Source organism: Anguilla anguilla, chromosome 10, assembly GCF_013347855.1.
Source record: "Anguilla anguilla isolate fAngAng1 chromosome 10, fAngAng1.pri, whole genome shotgun sequence".
In the NCBI taxonomy this organism is placed as follows: Eukaryota; Metazoa; Chordata; class Actinopteri; order Anguilliformes; family Anguillidae; genus Anguilla; species Anguilla anguilla.
This window is the reverse complement of record NC_049210.1, coordinates 17,686,663-17,710,758: the sequence shown is the minus strand read 5'-3', so window position 1 is coordinate 17,710,758 and position 24,096 is coordinate 17,686,663. Positions and strand designations below refer to the sequence as shown.

At 43.7% G+C, this 24,096-nt stretch overlaps 1 protein-coding gene across 6 annotated transcripts in view; it reads right to left on the bottom strand.

Moving 5' to 3' along the window:
• Positions 1-23,543, bottom strand: part of LOC118206648 (neuronal calcium sensor 1) — a 39,797-nt gene extending 16,254 nt beyond the window's left edge. The window contains exons 1-3 of one of the 6 annotated variants that reach the window (XM_035379577.1): positions 23,138-23,543; positions 17,458-18,736; positions 789-813 (exon numbers count right to left, since the gene is read on the bottom strand). In XM_035379577.1, the coding sequence (XP_035235468.1) occupies positions 789-813; positions 17,458-17,521 (89 nt within the window). In that variant the 5' untranslated portion in view covers positions 17,522-18,736; positions 23,138-23,543. Of the gene's footprint in view, positions 1-788; positions 814-17,457; positions 18,737-18,969; positions 19,123-20,001; positions 20,026-22,099; positions 22,166-22,280; positions 22,614-22,799; positions 22,936-23,137 lie in introns of those variants that run through there. The other 5 variants (XM_035379578.1, XM_035379579.1, XM_035379581.1 and 2 more) reach the window with 5 other exon arrangements.
• Between the last annotated feature and the right edge of the window lie 553 nt (positions 23,544-24,096).

Here is a 24,096-nt window from a genome sequence, read left to right as displayed (position 1 = left end):
TCTGCCGTCGGGAGCACGCACAGTGCCAGGCAGCGATGAGTCAACGCCCGGCCGCCGAGCCTGGCCGCCGCCCAGGTAGCGCCGCGCCAGCGCTCCCCCTCCTCCCTACGGACGACCTTGCGCCCGGCTCCTGCGGCAACGGCCGTGCCAACTCCCCCCCCCCCCCCCACCTCCCATCCCCGCCCGCCCTGCTCCTTTAAGCTCGTTCCCAGGCCGAGCCGTGACGGGCGGCCTCTGGGTCGGACCCGTCGTGCTGGCCGCCGCGGGGCGAGCCGCGGGGCCAAGCCACAGGGCCCAGGGCTCCTTCGGCAGGCCCCCGGGGGGTTCCTCTCTCTCCTTCCCTGCCGAGGCTTGACCTGGGGACATGGAGGATCGTGAGAGGTTCTGGAAGTCTCGAACCCGCGGCGGTCTGTTCACATGAGTGTGTGTCAACGCGAGCGCGTGAGAGTGTGGGAGAAGGAGTTAGACTGCGCGAGGGGGAGTAACAGAACAAACGAGAGAAGGAGAGAGACGCCAGCCAGCTCTGTCGCTGAAAACGCTGGGGAGGGATAATGGGCGGCCGAGAGACAGACAAACTCCCATTCTCTGCCAACAGACCGAGCTGCACACGGGAAGGACAGCAGGAGATTAAGAATGAGGGAACACAGGGTGAAAAAGAAAAAAGGAGGCAAAAGAGGGATAAAAAGCAAGAAATACAGAAGGACGATGAGAGACGGGCATAGGGAAGGAAAGGAAGAAAGCAGAGAAAGATGGTGAGGGCAAGAAGAAAGCGTAAAAAAAGAACTCACCACTGCTGTACTTCCTTCTCTGTAACTGTGGAGAGAACAGAAAGAAAATATTAGCTAGGCAAGGATGAGATGTGAAGGGCACAGCAATATATTTGTTGAACTTAACTTAATAATTTGTTATCCACAAACTACAATTCCCAGTTATAATTGAAAGTGCATTTCATGGCCGTAAAGGCCTTGTCAATTCAGGAGGGCAGACGAGTGTACTTTGAAATTGAATGCAGCGAGCTGAAGCATCTTTACAGCTTTCACCAGCTGGGATCCACTTTTGTCGTGCTGGAGGACTGCACAACCTCCACACCTGGCTCAGGCCGACTGCAGGTACCCAACTGAACACAGGGGTCGCCAGTGAGCACAGAGGTACAGAATACTATGGCAATAAAGCCAGTGTCCATAACACGTCCTCTGCAAAAACTAACAAACCAACCCCACCCTCACCACACACACACTTCCCCTTGTGATACGACTTCCTAGCCTGGTTTGATTTGTTATACTGCTCACTTGTTGGTCCCCTGCTTGGGAACCAACCCACAGACCTGCCCAGAATTCGAAAAAGGTACGTGGTTCTGATATGGGGACACAATGCAATAATTTTGACGACCGTACACAAAATCCCAAAGGAAAACATCTCTTCCCATTGGTTTACATTTCAGCTCAGAAGATGCTGTGTTAAGCTACAGGCTACACACTATCCTCGGGAAAGGGTGCTGGACACAGACAGACTGGGGCTGATATCAAAATCCAATATTGGTCTGGCCATGCTGCCTAATCCAGAGAACTGCCAATTAGACATTTATAGCACAAATGCAAACTGCAACCCTGCTTTCACATTCAGAGACACCGATAAGCACAGACTTGAAACATTGGTTTGAATTTTGGCATGTTATAAGACTAAACTGGAAGACTAAAAAATGATTTAAAATAACACAGTAACTTTTTAAAATCCAAACCGTGCATTGGGATATTTCAGTTAACTGTTCAGTTCTCTAATTATTACGATGAAATGTGACTATTTGCATGCCCTCTTTCATTAAATGGCTGCCCTCTTTCATTAAATTTTATAATTAGCAGGGTATTTGTGTCCGTATAACTCCCATTCCATTCATATGTTGATGCATCGCCAAAGCTTGCCATGGTAAGTTGGTAAATACAAGCTTGTACAATGCACTCAGCCAAGTTTGTCTGAATTGTAGCCAAGAAGTTGTCTGCAAAATTAACTTTACACCGTTTCTATACAGGCTGAATGTGCCTGCAGTAAAATGACTCCATTTATGACAACGTGAATTATCACATCTTAGCTCTTTCACAACTATGTTTGTAATTAGCTGGCTACGGTTTACAGTTTCATTTCACACAATGTAATCCAAAGGACTTCAGTGTCTAATGGTTTTGATGGACTTCAGGCACAATCTAGGCACAATATCTGGCTCAAATGATTAGGTGAGTTTGGTTACATCTCTTATTATTCATCTTTTTTAATCCAAAATTTGCAGGTTTGTAAATAGATTTTTATTTTATGACAACACAGTTTGAAATTTGATACCCACTCACAGTTCCTGATGATAATACGATTAACTTTTATTTGTAGAGCGCCTTTCTCAAACCCAAAGGTCTCTTGAAGTGTGCTGTGGCCAGTTTACTGCTAAAGACATACAGTACTGATAGCATTGCAAGTTTGGCTGGTAAAAAAAGATGCGTTTAAATGAAATAAGACTATCAGACTATGATTACTGTCAGTTAATTTTTTAGTATGCCATTTTCACTTAATTTACAGTGTAAAATGTGTCAACTTCCTGGCGCGGGTATGTTGCACCATTGTTTTGCCCCATCACGTCAGCATCAGGTCAACGGTTTCAGCTATTGCCAGCTGATACTGATATGAAGCTGCTGCCAGGGATTTTGGGGCCGGGCTGCATGACAAGATCTCACATTGGGCCCAAACAGTCCCCTCTTACACAACTGGGAGATGAGAAAATTGATTATTTCACAGGGAACGGCAGGACTGTCGCAGGACACTTCAGATAGCTGGACAAAAGCAGGTCTGTTCGCCCCGACCTGTCTCTCCAGCTGCAAACAAACCTGTGGTTTGGAGTGACATGAGCAACACAGCATTCCCCTCATCACAATATGCTCGTCAGCCCGAAAGGACAGCAGCAGTCTATTCCGGAAAAACCCAGAGATAACTGCCACATTCCGTGGAAAACCTATCACCACATGCAAAAAAGATTCCAGGAGATCTTCCAGTGCAGTATGTCAGAATTAAATGAACATTACACATACTAGTCAGTTCGCTACATTTCAAGAGTCAGCAAAAAATGTCAAAAAAGACAGTTAATATTTCACTTTAAGGTGAAAAAAAGTTAATGCGCTAACCCCTTCAAATGATGTCACTGTACAGCTATGGTTCAGTGCCTCAAGCACAGGAAAGACACTTTGTATGAAGCAAATCTATCAGGAATACTACACACAGTCCCGAATCGTTTTTCTTTAAGCCACCTTCTCAGTACATCTCCTTCTATTCATTCGAAAGTGCAGGACTGCAGAGGACACCACAGGTTAGCACAGGTGAGAGAATAAGTGACTGACAGGTGACAAGGCTCCTGTTTGAATGCATGTACCTCGTTTCTTCCACTGAATTGGAACTGAATACAATGTCTCCGCTCCATTCATCAAAATCATCAGCAACTGGACACCCCCACCCTGCCTTGTTGTGTGGACGTCCGAGCACACCATTATTAACAGGATCAGTCAAGTGCATTGATGCAGGCAGAGAGAGAGAAAGAGAGAGGGAGAGAATGGTAGAGGTAGAAAGAGCGATGAAGGACTAGGAAGGACAGACGTTTTGGAAGAGAGCCTTTGCATTAGTGCCAAAGCAAACGACAGCATTATCCAAAAGTAAAAATCAAACAACCCCTTATGCTGTCGCACTTGACCGACCACCCCCCCCCCCCCCCCAAAAGTGACTACAGAATTTTGATGATCAGAGCCTCACCCTCTAAAACAAAGGTAGGAGAAATCAATGCCAAAGGCTTAATGCCTCGGTTGTAAAGAGGATAAAGGAGACATGTAAATGAAAACGCCTTAAATCTTAATTTTCTGCGGTCGTCTGCGGTCGTCTGAAGTCTGGAAGAAAGGTGGAGTCATAAAAAAAATGCTTGGACTGATCCAGAAGGTTTTTCTGTATGCAACCGTCCAGTACCCTCCTGGCGGCGATGGATCCTAGTATATGCATAAGCTCCTAATTTCTACCAGCCGTACCACCTGACACTGACATCTGGTATAAACATATTGCACATTTTGCAAGTATTAGGAAAGCCCCATGCCCAATTTGACAAGAAGAACAAATTTTTTTTTTTAAGGCTGATGTCAGTAGACAAAAAGACCTCTGCGTACCAATTGAGTACAAGGACCTCAACGGGGAACAGAATTTCAGCGCTGTGTTTTGCACCCTCCAGAGCATGCTGGGACTGGAGCGGGGGAAACGGGAGAAAGGTATGGGGGGGGGGGGGGATGTGTCGTTTTTCAATTAGCACGTTTGCTCAAGTGCGTCTCTCCGCTTCGGCTTTCTGTCAGCGAGCGAGGGAGCGCGTCAGGGCGATTACTCGCGCAGCCTCCGTAAACGGCACTCGGACGGACTCACCAGAAGAAAACGAGAAGACGAAGACAGAATATAACTGCATGTGTTATATATTGCACTTAATGGGGGCTTCTCTTCAACCAAGAGCAGGGTTATAGAGGCGCATGACAGAAAACGCAATTTTCACAAGCCCGAGAAATTCTTAAGAGTGTGAGGCCATGATTATATGAGTTTGTGCCTGTGACTGTGTCCGTTGATGTTCACATGGGTTTCTGAGTGATTGAGTGTGTCTGTGCATGAGTGTGTCTCTGTGGTAGTACAGGTGAGCTGAGTTATTATGAAAAATTCATTATATAAGCATCATAATATCAAGTATAATGAGAAAGGGTCTCAGGATTAATACTGGGCTCTGTGATACAGTCCTCCTTCAGGATTAAAGATGATTAAAAGCCTGGTGCTCATGTCAGAGATGTCAGACATCCCTGCATGGAGACACGTAGTTCAGTAGCCCTCCAAGGCTAACCAATTTATTTCTCGCAAAGCACTGGGAATCAGAGCCAAGTCTGCACCGCTGATGCGATGATCTGAAATTCTGTGAAGCGGTCACAGCCAACGCTTTAAATTCCATCGCGAGTTTATTTTCATTTTCCATTTGCTCACAACAACCTTCCACCTAATTTCTCTCAGTGTTGAAATAATGGCATGCAGCCAATGTCCCCTGGTACAAATTATAACATCCAGTAGATGGTAAAGGATGCTAAACTCACAAGCCCTAACCCAACAAGCTGAACTTAGGCCCTCAGCTCCAGGACCTCCCTGGTCACTGACAAATAGAGTTAATTGGCTATCAGCTTTTGGAAGGGGAGGAAGAGGAGGGGAAGCGAGAGGATCTGTCCGCCTCTTCTCTCCCCATATCCGTCTCAGCTGCCCTTTGGGAAAAGGATGCCCCATTTTTGGGGATGAAAAAAGAAACATCCTGTTCTCTCTTTTTCTTTTTCCTTGGTTAGACAGAAGTGGGGTCAGCACACTTTCAGTCAAGTGCAGCTCTCTTTCTCCACTCTCTCGCTCTCTTAACCTCCTGTAAAATCGGTGTGTTTATTTATTGTTCATGTGTTTGTGTGCCTGCGGGAAGGGGGTAAATATAGTCTTTACTAATTCATATTGGAACACTAAAACTCCTTACAGCAGTGTGGTGGTGTGTTAAGAACAGTGCCTGCAGCTATTCAAGCACAGTAGACCCTTTATCATTCATTCATTTAAATATTAAACGGGAGCTGGGTTTTATCAGCGTTTCAACACATTGTGCTGTCAGGTATTCAACATTACCAGTATGTGCATGCAACCCTAAACAGAATGCATGTCTTTTTGTGCATGTGTCTTCTAAGCAAGCTTCATTTTTTTGCCTCTGTTTAAGGACAATCCATGCGGCAGGATCTGGTTTCCACCACCTGAGCCTCGTTTCCGGAACCTTGTGGAGTAGGACTCCCAATGGCAAAATGAAAGTGAAATCCAACCACAGATATATATTTTTAAAAACCAGATCACAAATCTGTCAGGGTGAGCAGAAGAGACTCTAATCTCTGCATTTCCAGATGTTTTTGCCGGTAAAAAATAAGACAATGTAAGCACTATTTTTATTTCCTAAAAATACTTGTGGTATAACAGAAAGTGGGGCGATTGAGACATCAAACATGACACTGTAAGAATCCCCTCAGACACACCAAAGAGCGGAAGTATCTGAGTGGCGAAGGAACACTTACCTGGTGCTACTGGAATGGGATTCATTTAATGTTATCTCTGTAATCTGACTCAAAAATAGTGTTTTAACCTTTCCTCTCTGCTAACAGTTACACATAGAAGGAGACTGCAGAGGCTAAAGCCTCTTTCCACCAAGAGCGTGACTCTATACGATCGATATCTATCTTGGTAGATGTGGACATGCCTCTGCCTTGTGTAGCCTGCAAAGATACAATTGTGTATCTTGTGACAGCACTAGTGTATAGGTGAGTGACTACAGGCTGCAGGACCTCAAAACCTCTAGGTGTGTAGTGGTTTAGAGTCAAGGAGGAATGTCAAGGAGGTTAAAATGAATGCAATTTATTGCGCAGTATGTTCAATAATGGAAATATACAATGGTGCAAAAGGTGAGTGTAGTGGAATGGCTATACGTGAATGGCAAGCAGGAGATCGTGATTGCGTCTCTTTGAACCATTCCAGTTTTCCCCTTATATACCAAAGAACAAAAAAAAAAAACTCCAAATCATCAAAAAAGACACAATTAAAACAAAACAGCAGTAACATCAATGACCCTACTCGAGCTATCTCTGGAAGCAAATTAAACCAGGTTAACCTCTGCAGCACAGCAGGCTGCTGACGAATAGGTAATTACTGTTCACTTTTGAAACGGTGTTCCAAGATCTTTATTCAGTGCCCACTGTAACACACCATAAATGACTCCAACTTGTTCCCCATGACATCGGCTTTCCAACACCACCAAACATGATTACACTGTATAGGGAAAACCTAAGGTTCACATAATGCTATTTTAACTCAGTAGCTGTGAGTGCATTTCGCAGAGCAATCAGAATGATTGCAATAGCACTGGCTCCTTAGCAAACCTTGCTGACTCCCTGTCAGCACCGTAAACAGTCAATTTTCCTTTGGGGGTCTGATATGGAGCATATATCTGTAAACCAACTGACTGAAACGTTCATTGGGATGATACATACTGTACTGCATGTCCCATTCAACTACCAAGTATAATATGCCCATGTACAGTAGCCTAGAATGCATCCAGTTTATCTTCTTTTGTCATGTTAGCATCCCTGATGCAACATTTTAGACAAAATCCAGCCTATCACTGCTGCAGTGTTCAGTGCTTGATGTTATTGCCTGTGCTGAATGTTCTCTCAAATGGCACACTTGTGACAGCAATGCACAGTGCTCTGTGCTTCAGCAGTAATTGACTAAATGGGTAGGCAATTGCAGATCTGTTTAGCACTGAGCGGAAAAAAAAACAAGCGCGAATCCGCAATAGCTGCGACCGCACGCGCGCATGCATCCGTGTGTGCATGCATCCACGCACACACCCTCACACAAACACGTGACCTCTTCTTTGGCTTATAACCAACCTTTCCACAAAATCTTGTGCAAATCTGTGAATCCATTCAGGAGTTATGCGCCATTTTGTGATAGGCCACGCCCATCGCCACGCCCCCTCTTGGTCAATCGGCCTTGAAAGTTGACCACCGTCCATGCCAAATTTCAGCCTCCTGGGGCGAAAACTGTGGCCTCTACAGGGTGGGACACTTTTTGTGGACCAACCGACCAACCCACCGACAGACAGAACTACAGAGCTGCAGTCACAGGAACAGGAACTTTAACGCTACCATCGTTAGAGATACTGTACTTGATCTGACATAACACATATGATATTCTCAAAGCTACATAAACACACACACACCTTTCTCACCAAAAACGAACATGTTCTTTAACGGGCTCTTCTTCATGGCTGTAATGTATGCTACTTCAAATGTCATTCCCACTTTGGCTGACTGGTCAGCCTCTGAGGTTCACATCTTTGTGGTTTTTCCAGCTTCATAACAGGTTAGCTCAAGAGCGGTCTCTGTTTGCTGAAATAACATTCAACAGAATATATAATGTGCTTCAATATTTTGCTATTTTTCTTTCTTAAAATGCTAATACACTATATGACCAAAAGTATCTGGACACCCTTTGGTCAGGGGCTGTTTTTCACGGTTTGGGCAAATCTTAATGCTACAGCATACAATCACATTCTAGAAGATTCTGTGCTTCCCAACAGTTTGGGGAAGGCCCTTTCCTGTTTCAGTGTGACAATGCCCCTGGGCAACTGTGATTGCCTGGAACTGCAAGGCATGGTGTAAACTGTTTGATTTTTTCCCTTGATTTTCAGTAGCTAAAGAAAACCCTGCAATGGAGCCAGAACATTTTGTGAGTGAATGAAGAAAATAAACCTGTGAAAGAGTTTGCGGCATCTGCCACTTGGCTCACACTCCTTGGCGTTACATTTTAAGATGCCCACGTGCACAGCTTGGATTTACTGCTAGACGAGCATTTCAGAAGCGTTGGAACAGCAGCAAAAGGATGCTGGGAATGTAGTTAATGTTCGAATGCAAGAGAACCAGGCACCACGGTCCCTTTACACACGGAGTGTCTCAAACGGAACCGCGGCACCAATGGAAGACTTTTATCACAGCCATGAAGCAGGACTGAGGAGCACAGCATCATACACGCCAGGTCACGCTTTACGGTGGCTATATCACAGGGGGCTAGCACATGCTAATGTGTTGCCAGGCCAATTCTCCTGCACGCTGGTCATAGGAGATCCACAATTGCCAGAAGGGTTGTAGTTTTCAATAGGGTTGCAGATTTTCAGGAATCTTTAGGAAACTTTAAAGGGGAATTAACATGAATATATGGGAATAAAAGGGAAATTGTGGGGGCCATTTGAACAGGCCAAATTTACCATGTCATATGCATGAAGAAACATAAACTTTTTGCCTTATCATAAGAAGACATAACTGCAAAACCTGCTAATAGAAATCCAAATTCCCAGCTCAGTCAGCAGATGCTAAATGTTTGCAATTTAAATTTGCCTGTTTGTTGCCCAAAACAAAACTGAGCACATGCATGCTAACCTGGGTTTAAAATAACCTGCGCACGAGAATTTGAACGATGAGGTAGGTAAAGCTTTGCGTACTCTCACAGAAAGAGAAAAAATAAGCTTCACAGATAGAGCACATATACGCCAATACTTCAACAGAGCATCACTTCATGCAGCACTTGAAAAAGGCATAGCCAAAACATTCAGCTACTTTGGGTCCTGTGAATCACAAAAATAAAAATACTGTGAAAACACTAAGAACATTTTTCCCGGAGATAGTTTTGGCGCAAGTCCAATTTTACTTCTTTAGCCACTGACACACCATCCCAAAAATATTTGGGCTTTGAGCAAATACGACACTATTTGCCCTTCCAACCACTCGCTCTAACCATGCCATGTTTCTTCCTGTTCTCTTCCTTTTAAAATTGGCTTTCTGAATACACATTCTAAATATAATTTTAAATCTCAAATCTGTAACTGTACCAAGTAGGCCTGTTAGCCTGAATCCATCATCATGTTTGGCAACTAATGCAATTATATAATACAGCAGCATCGTCACACTAAGAACATTTTATAGTACTCCCAGCTTAAAACTGAAAATCAGCAAATGTCCAAAACAACACATCGTTGTGTGGGATTTAGGAGGAAAACTCAAAAAATGTTACAAATCGTACAAATAATCATCGTTATTTGTACAATCACAATGGTTATATTGGTAAACATACACACCACAGTCTTGTTTTTACTTGGGTGGCCCTGCAGTGGTGATAACAAAAATGGTAACAGGCCAAAACAAAGTTAATCACTGAGGCACAAAAAAGGCACAGCATCTATAATAACAGAGCAGATTATACTATTTTGAATTTTTTAACAACTCTAATTTAAAACCTGAGACAAGCTATTTCACTGAGACACAAAGAGAGACAAACAGTGTGAGATGAGATGTTAACTGTACACCTTCACGTCCTACTTTGACAAAACATAATCTGACGCCTACAGTATGTTCAGTGACCTTGAGCAGAACTTAGTGGGGGATATACAGTAGTACGTTAGCTCCAGGATCCCAGGATGTAAGCTGTTGAATATGCAAATGGAAAAAAAATACAGGGAAAGGTTGACAGTGGAAGAGCAGGCTACAGCATGTGCTCTCACATCTAGACGGATTGTGCGAGACAGCGCTGAGTCACTAGCGTGTGTTATTCCAACAGAGGAGCCGTAGACCCCGGCAACCCTTCACCACCTCGCACGGATTGTGAGACGCTTCTCACAAATGCTGCTGACAGTCTGTCTACCATCACAAGTCTCGGGTTTGCCTGTTTCCTCCCCCCCCCCCCCCCACCCCCCACCCCACCCCACCCCGAACAAATCCTTTCACAATTCCGCTGAAGGGGTGCAGGCTGTTGGCGCGCATTGCGAAGAAATCCCAGTACTTTCGCCTCTGTCACAAGTAAGGGGGGGGGGGGGGTGGGTGTTGGGTTGACAGTGCACCATCATGGATGGGAATTCCACTGCAGAGATTTTCGCATTGCCATGCCCAGTCTCGCTATACAACACCTGCTGTACAATTGACTGTCTGCAAGTGGTAGAAATATTGGGTCTCTGGGAGCCATCAAAGTAAACCAGCTGCCATTTCCTTGGGCTGTCTGACAGGAAAACAAGAGGGGGGAAAAAATAAAAAATAAACATTTTTTTAAAAGAATCTTGCCACAGCCCAGATTCACTCAAGGCTTATTTTACCATCAGCTCTGCAGTCTCTCCAGTGTGTGAAACTACCTACTGCTGCAAAACTCCAGTCTGACTAAACCATCCCACTGACCACTTACCTGATAACACAATTAGCTTCGACTCAGAAGAACACTGCACTTTTCTCACTTGCTTCCTGAACGTGATGGCGATACAGGCAGATTGCATAATGATCCGCAATGTGATATAAAGGCCAAATAGTTTCTATGAATTCTGTTTAACGTGATTCAGTAGTCCTCTAGGAAAACATGCCAGTTTCTCAAGGCCTATACATTCTAATATGGTACAATGTTAGACTGCAATGAGTCGACAGTGTATTATAAGGATCGCTTGCGTGACCAAAAGGAAGGCACACAAGATTGTGGAAGTCTACCACCTGGGCTATGAGTGATGCTTGTACTGGCATTATTTTGGTTTCCATGACTGCAGGATTAAGTGTTTAATTGGTTTGAATTTGTTGAATCACAACTTTAAAAGGGCAGCAATCAACAGCTTTTAGGGACAACACCACAGCAGGGGCAGTTTTGGATGCGAATTTCAGAGGCAACAGAATGGTGTTAGGCAATTAAGCACACCTGATGGGACTCCTCCGGTGTGGATTTGTAAGCAGGGCGTCATCTTGCAGTGCTGCTCGCAGAATGAAGAGCCTAGCGACGAGAGCGAATCGCCAAGGTGCACTGATGCTGCTAACAACGGCAGTTAAGAGATTCCATTGTTAAGCAGTCGCGGTGCAGTCAAATTAAACACTAAGGTATTAGGTGTCCCAGCACGTGTGGAGCATGCAATGGTGCAGAGCTGGAGCTTTATCAGAAGGAGTGCAAAATCCTAGAGCCGTCAGTCCCTTACACATTCTCCCTCCTTCAATTACACCTGCCAGGGTTTCCTGGTTCATCAGACAAAGAAAATAAATGTATAAAGCAGACAAACATGCCTTCAAAATGCATATAGAAAAAAGGAAGAAGGCAAAAGAAAGACACCGCACACTCCACATGCAACCAGGTGGTGAACGGGCAGGATGGGGATCACGGCCAATGAAAGCGCAAGGTCCTAAAACAGTTTTATATTGCAGGCCGGAACAAAGGGAGCACGAAAACCACACAAAAGAAAAAGTCTGAGCTCTGTGCGTGAGCCGTCACCATGGCGACAACAGAACACAGGAGTTTCAGTGAAAAAGGGAACAAAGAAAAAGCATCAGGGAAAGGGTGGTTCTGCGTAGAGAGAGAGAGAGAGAGGCCGTTTCTCCCGCAACCCCAGCAAATGCCCCCACTGCCCCATCCTCTGTAAAATCAGCCAGGGCAGGTGTCGTGCCGTACGTTTTGTGAACAGTATGGAAGGCACAGGTGATAACAGTGGTCACGTTAACACAGTATTGTGTTTTTACCCTGAGAAAACGAGCCAAAATGCAGGGGGGGAAATGCACTCCATTCTACAACAGTAGAAAATCCAAGGTCTTTTAAGATTACAACAAGCGATGACCCAGACTTGAACCACAACAAAATAGTTATTCCCCTTTCTTTGAGCTTTTCGGTGTCTGACATTCGCGTTGTTAATAGCTCATAATATTTACACAGCCATTGGTAGCATTTCGAGATTCAAAGAGAAAGTGCTTCATTTTAATGAAAAGTCGAAAATGAGATGTCACGCTCTAGCTAGCTTGCTCAACATGAGTAAATTAAAACGGCAAACTCCTAGGGGTTTTTTAATACCGCTAGCCTGTATGGCAAACATTTGTTTTGATCAGAATGGCAAAACATTATTTGTAGTTTATTTCATTCTGCTAATCTCACCGTGTCATCTCGCTATTGTTACAAATTACTGTGTCACAGTAAAATTATGAACAACATACATTTTTTGTGTTATTATTGCAAGTTGGCATATTATTTCAAAAATAGTTATTTTTATCAGAATGCAAGTGAAAGTGCAAGTTAGTCAAAACACAGATTTTTAAATGTCCTGCGTTCCAAAGACAAAGCATTACATGGGCTAGTGCCACCACTGGATACCAGGAGCCATCTAAGCCTAGAAGGAGGCCAATACATCCGTGGCATGGCTCATCCAGTGTAGGGTAGACCAAGTTGGAAAATAACCATTCATCTCACAGGTATGAGTTCTGTTTGTCATATCTTCAGGTTAACAGAAATGCACTTCAATGTGAAAGAGTGCAGGTTTTCTGGAACGGGAATAAGCTTCTACAAATAGAACAAGAGCGGATATGGGGGGGGGGGGGGGGGGGGGGGGGTTAACAGTACGCGCTACACACTCCTGAAGAGAATGGAAAGAACAGCAGGGAGATTAAACAGAAAGTGAGGAGAGGAAAATATGGGTTTCAAAGAGAGAAATGCTGGAGGTTGTGAGAGAGGCACATGCTGGTGGAGAAAATATGGATGCCCCTCTATGCGACTGCGAGTCGATAAGACCCTAATTATACCACTCCGCTCCTCGTTCAAAGAGAAGCAATTAGGGGATAAAGACAGGGAGGGAGCAGGAAGGAGCTGGGAAGGGGGGGGGGGGGGGTAGAGAGAGGGAGCTTGCGTCGCTGTGGTGACAGCAGCAAACAGCCCCCTTCTCAGTACCGGGTCCTCTGCTCCTCAACACTACAATTTCCTGCCACATTGGCTCTCTGGGTCGCCATCTCCGTGATGCCAACTGCGTGCACAACACCCTCATTATGGAACAGAGCTGTCAAGTCATCGTCCTACACCTGCAAGTGGTACAACCACCAACAACCCCCCCCCCCCAACTGAATTAGATCCTGTGTCCAAGACAAATGAATGACAGACATGCCAATCTGTTACCAGGCATAACACAGGCAGGGGGTCTGTAGCTAAAATGAACAAAGACATATCCACTCCAACCTAACAGCGTCAGTTGAAAGGTTGTTTCATTTCTTTCTTAAAATGGAAAACCTGCATTTAAAATCTGGAATGATTTTGCGCTTTTGTTTCTGACATTTGCAATAACTTAATCTGAATTCATCAAACCGAAAACAAAAGCAGCATAAAAACTGGAAAATTGTGCTGTTAAGTTGATATTTCCCCAAAACAGCAACAGAATCTCATCAAGTAATGTGAGAATGCCAGTGTTCAGAATTAATGCTGATATTTGATTATCACATAAATGTTTTTGCTAAGAATGTTTATATAAATTAGCATTTCTTTCTCGCTGTGAATGCAATCATGATTTGCTGGTATCCGTAAACAGCTGAGAGCCAATACTGATGGCTAGTGCTCACAGCAGTTTGTTTTTGCCTGCCGTTTGGTTAATGTCATTTCTCAGAACATGATACAAAATGACCATACATTTTGACAAAACTGACCAAACCAAGCTGTGTGTGTGTGTGCGTTTGATTAAATCAACACTCATCAATACTGAGATTTGTCAGAACTCAATTCCACATTCATACTCCAACAGACATAGAAGAAACAAATTCTGAATAAAAGATGAGGGAATAAGATACGTTTCTGAAATAAAGCCATCATGAATTAGCCTATATTGTTTCTTAGTTTTCTACATGCTACTACATTGTATTTATGCCCTCAACTTTTTACTGTAGTACAGCCTGCTAATGTTTTTAAAAATGAAAAATATTCTTATTTTGGTGTTTTTCTTTCATTTTGTGTAATACATAATATGGTACTACTACTGGTCACAATTTTTCTAAATTTAGTCATTTTTTTTGCATGGTATGTTAGGAATGGGTGTTAGGTGCATGTAATGAACATACCCCATCACCTATTGTTTTGAACAGTTTATTTATTTATTTGTGTTATGACTTCCACTGTAGACATTCTGCATTGGAGCCTGGGACCTGGAGCTTCACCTTGTGCAAATAAACCACAGGTGACCATACATCAACATCTGCCATGTTGATGCAGGGTTGCCAGTGGTTTATTTACAGAAAGTGGGGGCTGCAACGGTGGGGCCTTATTTACAGTGGTGGAGGCTTTACCTTTTTTTTGTTTTTCCCCAAAGAGAACAATGCCACAGACCTTCTCGAACCCAAGTGACTTGCTGGCTCCACATGGCCTCACCAAGCTTGGATGTTTGGAGACATTTTTATGTTAATTTCTCATTTTGGGCAAAAGACTGTGATATATGATCTAGAGGGATTTATAAACTTGCGTAAATATGGATAAATAAACAAGTTGGAGCACTCAGTACCATGGGTGTACAACCGTTTCTGACAAACATATGAACAAATCTGCAATCATCTGATAAATGTGGCCTACTGTCTATAGAATACTCTTCTACTCTCTTGAGCACATTTCAAAGTCATCAGCAATTTGTCATCAAAAGCCTTGAGCCAGCTTGCCTGCCTCCTCTCACTACTTGCATATTAATTATTTAAATTGACTTCCCTGCATCACAACAGCGGGGCATAATACTTACACTGCATATTAGCGCTGCCAAGTCATATATTGGACTGGCCTTAACAGCCTAGTTAGAAATGTCAATGAGAGAGATTATGCCCAGTGACATCATGCATGGTCTCCTCTAGTGGAATTACCAGGGGACCAGTCCTCCCTTTCCCCTGGCATATTTCATGTGTTTTTCTTCCACTTTGGAAGAGTACACTGTTCTCACGCACACTCTTAAATTCTAATGCATTAGCCAAATAAGGAATGCATTTTAACCAATTCTGGTAGGCTAAACCAATTGTTTCCTAAATAAATACAACACCTTGCAGAAATCTGCTAGAGTGGCTGACGCCATTCTAGGAAAAAGGTCATATTTCCATGACGGATAACCTTTACTTCATCTTTTTTTTTTTTTTTTTGAGTGGGAGATGTTAATAATATGTTTTGCTTCATTTAGACAGGTAGAGTGGAGAGGGTACCAGATAGAAGAGGGACCACAGCTGAGAAAGTGCCACAGCGGGAAACTAAAAAGACCAGACGGGAACCAGACATGGCTCCAAATTAGGCTACCCTACGGACTGAGTCACGCGTCTCGTCTGGCCTTTACTGCATTATTTAAGTTGAGCATACATGAAGTACTGTGACTGGATGGCAGTTCTCACAGACATCTCTCAAAAAGAAAGCACACATTGTTTGAAAATAAACCAGACCAAACATCTGGACTTGTGAGTCACTAAAATATCCACATTTCACCTTAACTGCCATGTACCTCATACCATGTCTGGTTCAGCCTCATTTGAGACCTCTTAATGTTTATAATGTGAATGTGATGTTCTGTGAAGGAAATGGGTCTGTTGGAATTTCCAGTGTTCGCTACATTTGTCATCTCTCTGCACCCACCAGTTTGACTGTAGATATCAAGAATAACCCATCTGCATATTCATAAGTCAAGAGTCCCCGATGGAGTGATTTTAAAGACTGCGATTAGAGCCGCTTCCAGATTTCTGCTAATCAGCATTCCTGACTCCTTATGCGAGCTAAATATACACATGAGAGCAGACAAGCTCATATCTGATCTCCCTCCTTCCATGGAAAGTTTGCTTGGTAATTACCAAACCATTTGTCAATGTATAAAATTTGACTGTCTATAGACCTACAGAGCTTTAGCTAAATGCTAAATGGCAGTGAAACATCACCTAGCTGATGATGGACACTGCTGGACATGCAAGTCTGCCCCCTTGTGGGCTCCAGATGCAGGAGCTCACTAAACACTAAAAGCCAACTATACACCACTTAAGCAAGTCAGCCAAAGCTGTCCATTGTGAAAAACACAATTGATCCACGAACTGTGAATTGGCATAGTTACGAATTTTGAGATGCACACACCCCTCGCCCGAGGTCAATGCAATTGAGTCAGCAAAGGCAGGGTGGACAGAGAGGACACATAACGCATGCAACCCCACTCAATCAGCTCTGCAGCACTGATTGACAGCTCTGCCCCTCAGAATTGCAGTCGCATCATGACAGGTTTACAGCAGTAATCTCCCAGCCCTCTACATGACACTACAGTCGTGTGAGCCATGCTTCAGGTGACAGGTCATGAACAGGAAAACCAAGGGATTAGCAAGAGAGATACATGTATATATATATTTTTAAAAACCTAAACGCTTTGTCAAGGTTGTCACCATTGTGAAAGCTAAGCTTCTTAAGGGACCCTAGCCTCTGCAACGAAAAATCTCGGTGATACCAGAGCGTTCAATCGTAGCCCCGTTAATCCACTAAATCCATGGCTGATGTCATCTGCCTTTGAGTCTGCAAATACAGAGATTCTGCAATGGTAAGGAAACCATAGCAACGCTGTCCATGAACAGGTCAAGGCTTTTCTTCCCAACTGAGGCCTTGACAGCCAGCAGTGAGATGGGCTTATAGACCAAGATAGATGGTGCACAACTGTGATTCAGCATCTGTAGACTTGGCAGATCACTTTCATAACCCTCCAGTGCAGTAGCTCTGACAGGCCCCAAACAGGATTATTTCTCTACAATGTATTTAGGGGGTATGAGGGGTTGGAAGGAGTAGAGCGTAATGGCTATATAAAAACAGGCAGGGTTTTTCCTGCATAGAGAGAGGTTTTTTCAGCATTTGGCATGCACCAAAACCAAATTTGCAAGTACCAAAGCAGAAAAAATGGAAAACTGGAAATAGTTCAACGCGAACAATGTGGATTGACCCTACATGTGACCATAAGCGCCAGCCCAATGATCGGGAGACTCATTTCACGCCAGGAAAAACCCCGATGGGGATGAGCAGGTGGAGAGGAGAAAGGGACAGATGCATGGTACTCACAGTAGGTCTTCCGGGTCAGTTCCTCCACCACCTCCGGCTTCAGCTTGCTGTTCGACTTCCCCATGGTCAGGGTCCACACCTTTGCCCCACGCTTTCTGAAGCTCCTTCAACTTGCAGCAGAGGGGTACGGCTCTCCCGTTGTTACATACACACTCGTGCACATACACACACCCTCCCCCCGATGAGCCCTTCCAGCTTGCTTATGCTTCAAACAGCGCCCAGAGAGGAGCCAATTTTATGAATGAACAGATGCAATAACAAAACCGCGCTAGTTAGCCGGGGTCTCCTCCGGCAGAGAGCAGTCAAAGTGAGCAGGAGGCAGGGGCCCGGTCACTTGCATCCATCCTGCTTCCTCCGCTCCCCTCTCCAGTCTCCCCTCCCTCCCTGGAACTCAGCACTCCACCCCTGGGAACCTGCTCCCAGACTGGGGGCTCATTACACGAGCTACGGGCAACTTCGGAAGGCTTCTCGCTGGCTCAGTGGCGCATGGCAACCTCTTCTATGTTAAGACTGTGCTGGGTGCCACGGCCGTGCCACCTTTGTCCTAATGGCAGTTGGTCGCTCTCTGGCTTTCGTGCGCTCTCCACAGCTTTCCCGCTTGCTCTCTGCCACCTCTCTCGCCAGCTTCTTCCTCCCTCTGTCCTTCGTCACAGCCTCCGCAGCTCTGGGTAACTCTTAAAAGATTTCCTCCCCTGACAGCTCAGATAAGGGGTGGGTAAAACTTCAGTTGGACAAGCCCGGCTTGCCTCGGTGACATTTGATCTTCATTTACACAGATTCTGTAAATGAACTCCATGAAGCGAAAAAATAAAAAAGGCTCTTTGCTCGTTTCTCACACTCCTTGCTCAAATGATTATTATTGTGAATAAAATTCTTTAAAAAAAATAATGCAGCAAAGGATTACATTTGTGGTTTTCTTCTTTAAATAACATGGCAGGCCACCAGCAGTATGAGCTGAAAAATTTACAGCATGAGACGATCCTTATTTTTCTTCTGTCCAAACTCAAATCTGCCTCCCTCCTCACCTCAGAGTCAGTCAGCTGCGCAGTTTGCCGGCTTCTGGTTAACAGAGCGTAATGGAATTTGTGTGTGTCACAGGTTAGCGGTGTACCAGTAGATGCAAGCTGCAGCCATTAGCTTCTTTGTTCCTCTGCTCAGGACCCCACAGAATGTTCTCCCAGCTAAAAGCGTCTGTCTGCTACTCTCTTGGTAGGGTCTGTTAGTCCTTATTTATTTCCTCATTCAGATCTCAGCGGCGTGTCTGCATGGCTCCAGGGACCTTCGAAAACAAACAGCACCGAGGGGTCAGGTTAGTGTGAGAGGCCACGGATTGCAACAAACACACAGCTAGCCTTAATCCTGAGCTTTCATATCTCATCAACTCGACAACAAGCTGACCATTTCCCTCACAGACATTGCTGATCACTTTATCCCCACAGCCAGTCCGGCTGGGCTGCTGGCTCTTTCGCATCTACGAAACCAGAGATTTAACATCAAAAGTCTGCCACCCACCAATCACTGAGACTGAGGTCAAGACTTGTCTCGATCAATGTTGCTTGTGATCAGTTTGCAGTCCAATCATTTTCGTGATGGTGACGTCCAGGAACATCTCACAAATAAATTAACCATTTCACAACTGCAAGTGAAGGCATCAAATATTTACTCCTGTAATAAATATTTACATATATTAATATTCAAAAGGGAAATTTTTGAGAGCAGACCCAAGTGCTTAAAGTCTGTTCAAGGTCTTTTTTTTTAAAGCAAAAATCTACAGCAGGCATCTGTTCTTCTCTAGAGACAAAAAACATCTTAAGTATTCATTAAGGTGCCTTAAGATTACTATTTTTTGTTTCCTATTGGGATTTCATCTACATAATAGGCTTATATGGCAGGGTATGATGTGGTGCCTGGCATTTTATGAAAAGCTTTGCAAAAATGTAATTAAATTGCATCAAATTTGCCAGATCAAAACTACCATTTCAGAGCTTCCCTTTTGTGTATGCGTCCTCATTTTGTGACTTGTTCTGTCCATCGTCTTTCAGGGGCTCCTTCATAATTTATTTTAACTGTCTGGCAGAAATTACAGACCTCCAGCTCAGCAACGCCCCAAGGCACAGGGAGCCATTTCTGTTGGCTGCACTGCACCCACTTCAGGAGCAATTATACCAATTCCTCATTGAACAGTGCAAACCGAAGGCCCAATCCTAGAACTATAGCATATCATTCTCCAGTCATATACGCCTGATAAAATGCCTGCAGCGATCATAAAATGCCTGAAAGAATTTTAGTAGAAGATGCATGGAGAGCTTTTATGAGAAAAACCATCTCTGCCTGAATAATACAGCAATAATAAACAATCACACACAAGCACACAAAACACACACACACACACAAAAGATCTTAAAGAGCTTCTACACTTGTGATGTCACTAACAAATAAAAGCACTTTGAAACCACTTGCAAAGCCATACAGTTGGACTTAGGAGGCCAAATGGACTTCAGTGGTCAATGAAAATGGACTGTGCTACACCCGCTGCCATCTTACCCACAATGCTCCATCAACCCCATCTGTGAACGGAGCCGTTATAATGCCAAAATTGGTCCATCCAAGCCATATATAGCTCATAGGTTTATTTAGTGCTGGTAACGAATAACGTAAGAAAAGTAAAGTCGTATACAATGTTGACACTCTGAAGGCGCCATCAATCACGGGGGAAAACATCAGTCCATTAAAAACAAAGATGGCATAAAATGTTGCTCCGATATGAATGGTTCCTCCGCCGACAGTGAACACCTCGAGATATTTATTAGCCTACCACGCAACGCTGAGGATAAACGTCTTCCGCAAAGACTCCCCCATATACCCCTCCTCCCTCCCCCTCGCACTTAACTACGGATGTGAGTCGGAAACGCAATCTGTCTCTGTCCTCCCTCAGACCTAGCTCAATTAATCCTGGTCCTGAACTCCCCAGTGCGTCAACATTTCCTTAAAAAAAATCATTCTTACAGTTTGGAGCAAGGAGCAGAAAGTATTTGTGCGTGTGTGTGTGTGTGAGGGCAAAGGGAAAAGGCTAATTTATTGAGGATTACAAGCAGATTCGGCTTTTGTGAAGTGCACAAATGAAGTAAATCACAAAGAGCAGACCAAGAATTTTCATAAAAGATTATCCTACAGACAGACTCGTCTACCCATATACGTACAACGGTGTAGACGTATCAACATTGTTTCTGCTGGCCAATAGTTTACGGTGACATGCAAGTCTTTTGACATATTAACCGAGTGTACAGCCAGGCTGTTTACTTAAACAATTCTGATGCCAAGTTAGCCTATATAGCTCGAGAAGCTATACAAGACTGAAACGGTAACATCCCATATTGAACCCTAGTTAATTCCTTACAACAACAAAGCCACATGGCCGCCTTTGTGTGGGTGTAACCTAGAACATGTCAACTTGCCCCATGCACCTGCACTACACACTCGTAGGCTAATCTGCACATGGCGCTCTTTCACAGACATTTAAAACTCAGGACAGTCATCAGACCAAATCCTCAACCCACGGTAGCGTCCATAGCCACTTAACCCCCACTAACCTGATTTTAATTTTCTAATGCGGTAAACAGATCTCGCCTTACGCATACAATAAAGGTTAAACGACCGTCAAACGATTATTGCCAGAAAGGAAAATCCTAGCCTATGGTAAGAAAAAAGAAAAATAATCACAAAACAAATATGTTACCAGAGCAGAGGACCGAAAACTCGAAATAGCGTTCTTTGCATGAGACATCAGCATGATCAACAAGATAATGCATGTCGGTGAGGGTAGTCAACCCGATACCGGCCCATAGGCTGTAGCCTACGGCTCCCACAAGCTGATGAATAACTACGCGATCTCATCCAAGTCACCAAAAACAAATTGGAATCAGAGCACGTAAGGACATTTCCCCTAGCCAGCAGTTCATCCATCAGCACAAACAGTGAAAAAACGTTAAAAAACTCAGTACGTTTTTTTTCTTGAGTAGGCTAAAATGTCGCTTTAAGTGAATTCCAGAGTTTTTCTTAGCAATGTGTCCGGCATAGGCTCCTGCAGTAGCCTAATAGCCAGCTTGGGAGCACTCTGAATATCGAATATCAATCTAACTTAACCTCGAGGCTCCCCCTTTGATGCACCATGTCGGAGCTATGGTTTTGCTATAATGATAGGTTTATGAAACGGACCCCAAATAGGCTAACTTTGTGCTGATCGGTTACAAAATATATTTACTTCGCCTTATGTTCACGTAGCTCATTTTCCCCATAGATGTTCCGAACAGATGACATCTTTAAAAAGTATGACAATGGCACGCTGCATTTTTTGTTTGTTTTGACCTCGAAGCACACGAATATCTGCGTGATCTACACTTCACATATGTCAAAGTGGATCAGTTGTTAAGCATTTTAATTTGTATCACAAAGTGGAGTTGAGGGCTGAATGAAATAGCCTGCTATATCACACCGATACACAATGCATTTAGCCAGCTAATTAGACTAGTTTAAAGGCTAGGTAGTTAATGTTTCCCAACTTTAACGGATTTGATTAATAAAGCTAAAGTGAGGTATAGTTTTAATATGGTATATCTTGGTTGCGCAATTAGCACCCACAAACCTGTGACTCCATGCAGTGTAAACTTAAAAAAAAACCTCCACAACACGCTGGTAACGTTAAGCTACCTAAAGGACAAAGCTTTATGTAAGCATGTTGGCTAACGATAGCTAGCTAACTTAAATGCGCTGTTACATACGAAAGCACGCTAGTTCACAGACTACGTGATTAAGCGGACACCTACCTTTGATTGGTGTCCTCTCATTTCCGTAACGTTAGCCTAAAATCACTGTCGACCAATTGCTCTAACGTTAACGTCGTTTGCTTTTTTAGGGACACGATATAGTTCACGTTATAGCTGCCCAGCTAGTCTCTGCGACAGGCGCAAATCTGTCGGAAAATTGGGCTATATTAACATAACATTGGCACAGTTATGTTTCTACTACACTTAGCCTATGGTTTAGCTACAGCGATATGATTCGCCAGCTGTTCCACGATAGCAAACTCAAGCTAATTATTCCAAAGTGCATTAAAGATTAGTTAGAGTTAGTTAACTAAGGAACTAAAGAAGGTAGTCTAGGATAGTCTAATTTACACGAACTGTATACGTAGTCTGAATTGTTCATTTTGCTTACCAAATTCCTTGTAACAGTTTAAAGTAATTTGACTAGATTAGACTAACAGTCAAACCTCCTCTTGCCAACTGTTAATTTACATTCCATCGTATTGGAAACATTAGGCAAATGAAAAGAAGCTAAATTACCTGGTTAATTTTGGCAAGCTGAATTTTCTGTAATTGTTACTGTATCCCAAGCAACATAGCAACTAACGTTAACGTTTACAGTAACGTTAGCTACAAGCTGGAAAGCAAGCTCGCCTAGCGCATACATCACCTTGACAACGTTGTAGCAAACGTTAGGTTGGAAAGCCACGTTGCGACACGTTTTACTCAAAACCATGTAGCCAGCCAGTAGCCTACACAACGTCAAGAATTTCCACTCCAGCACAGTCTACGAAAATGCACAATATGCTACCTCTTTGCATTCAGTCATCTAAGCCATCCAAGTTATATGGGATAGCCAGAAAGTCGGAGGCACTCACCGTTTCTTTTGCTCCAGTAGTCTAAGTGAGTAACGATTAGTTGGCTGAGAACAAAATGAAATGAGACTGGCACTAAAGTGGGTTAATCGATTCACTGATCAAGCTTTTTTGTCTTTTTGACACCGATGTCGTGAATTTGGTCTGTACCTAACGTCACTAACTGTTTTCTGCCTTTCGCGGACACCTCCTTCGCTCTGTAGCCGGTTTTCAGTGCGCGATCAGCCGGTACGCAGTCCTGACATCACTCGGTCTCCACCCAGTAGCTACCTTCCTCAAGACTAAATGAACGTTAACCCTTTCTTTTCAACCATTAAGTCGCCTGGGGCTGGGGAATCAACGCCGACCGAAGACGGCACAGATTACACACTATAAGACATGGTTTTTTAAACAAAGGATGAACCAACTCACCACCTAGTATTTATATAGACTACACGCCAGAAAAAATGCTGCGAGTAGCCTCAAGCTTGTGCACACTTAAGCTTTTGAAAAGCTGAAATGTCACGTTGTCGCTTGTTATAATAAAACGCTTTCGAGTTTATTTCCACGCCACATTTCCCACGTTGCTCAGAAGACAAGAAAGCCCAGGGGCTATATGTGAACCATAAAATCGCCATTATGCGCCTACGCTGACAGGATCAGGATAATCTAAAACAAAATAATTTTCTGTGCGGTAGAGAGTTTGGTCTTGTAGGCCTATTTAAATGCTCGTCACATTATTTAGCAATTTTGTCAAAAAGCATTAAAATGCTTTGCGCACAGGAACAATAGGCTACAGTCTATTAAATAGAATTGTTTTAAAGATTTTCTGAGTGGTTCACTCCAAATATTGACATTATCAACTCCTAATGTACTTTAAACCTCCTACGCATACCACTCTTCTGGAGTGATGCTTCTGTTTTTCAGTTTTTTCTTTTCTTTTCTCGAAAGCTTGTTATTGTCAGTAGGCCTATGCAGTGATT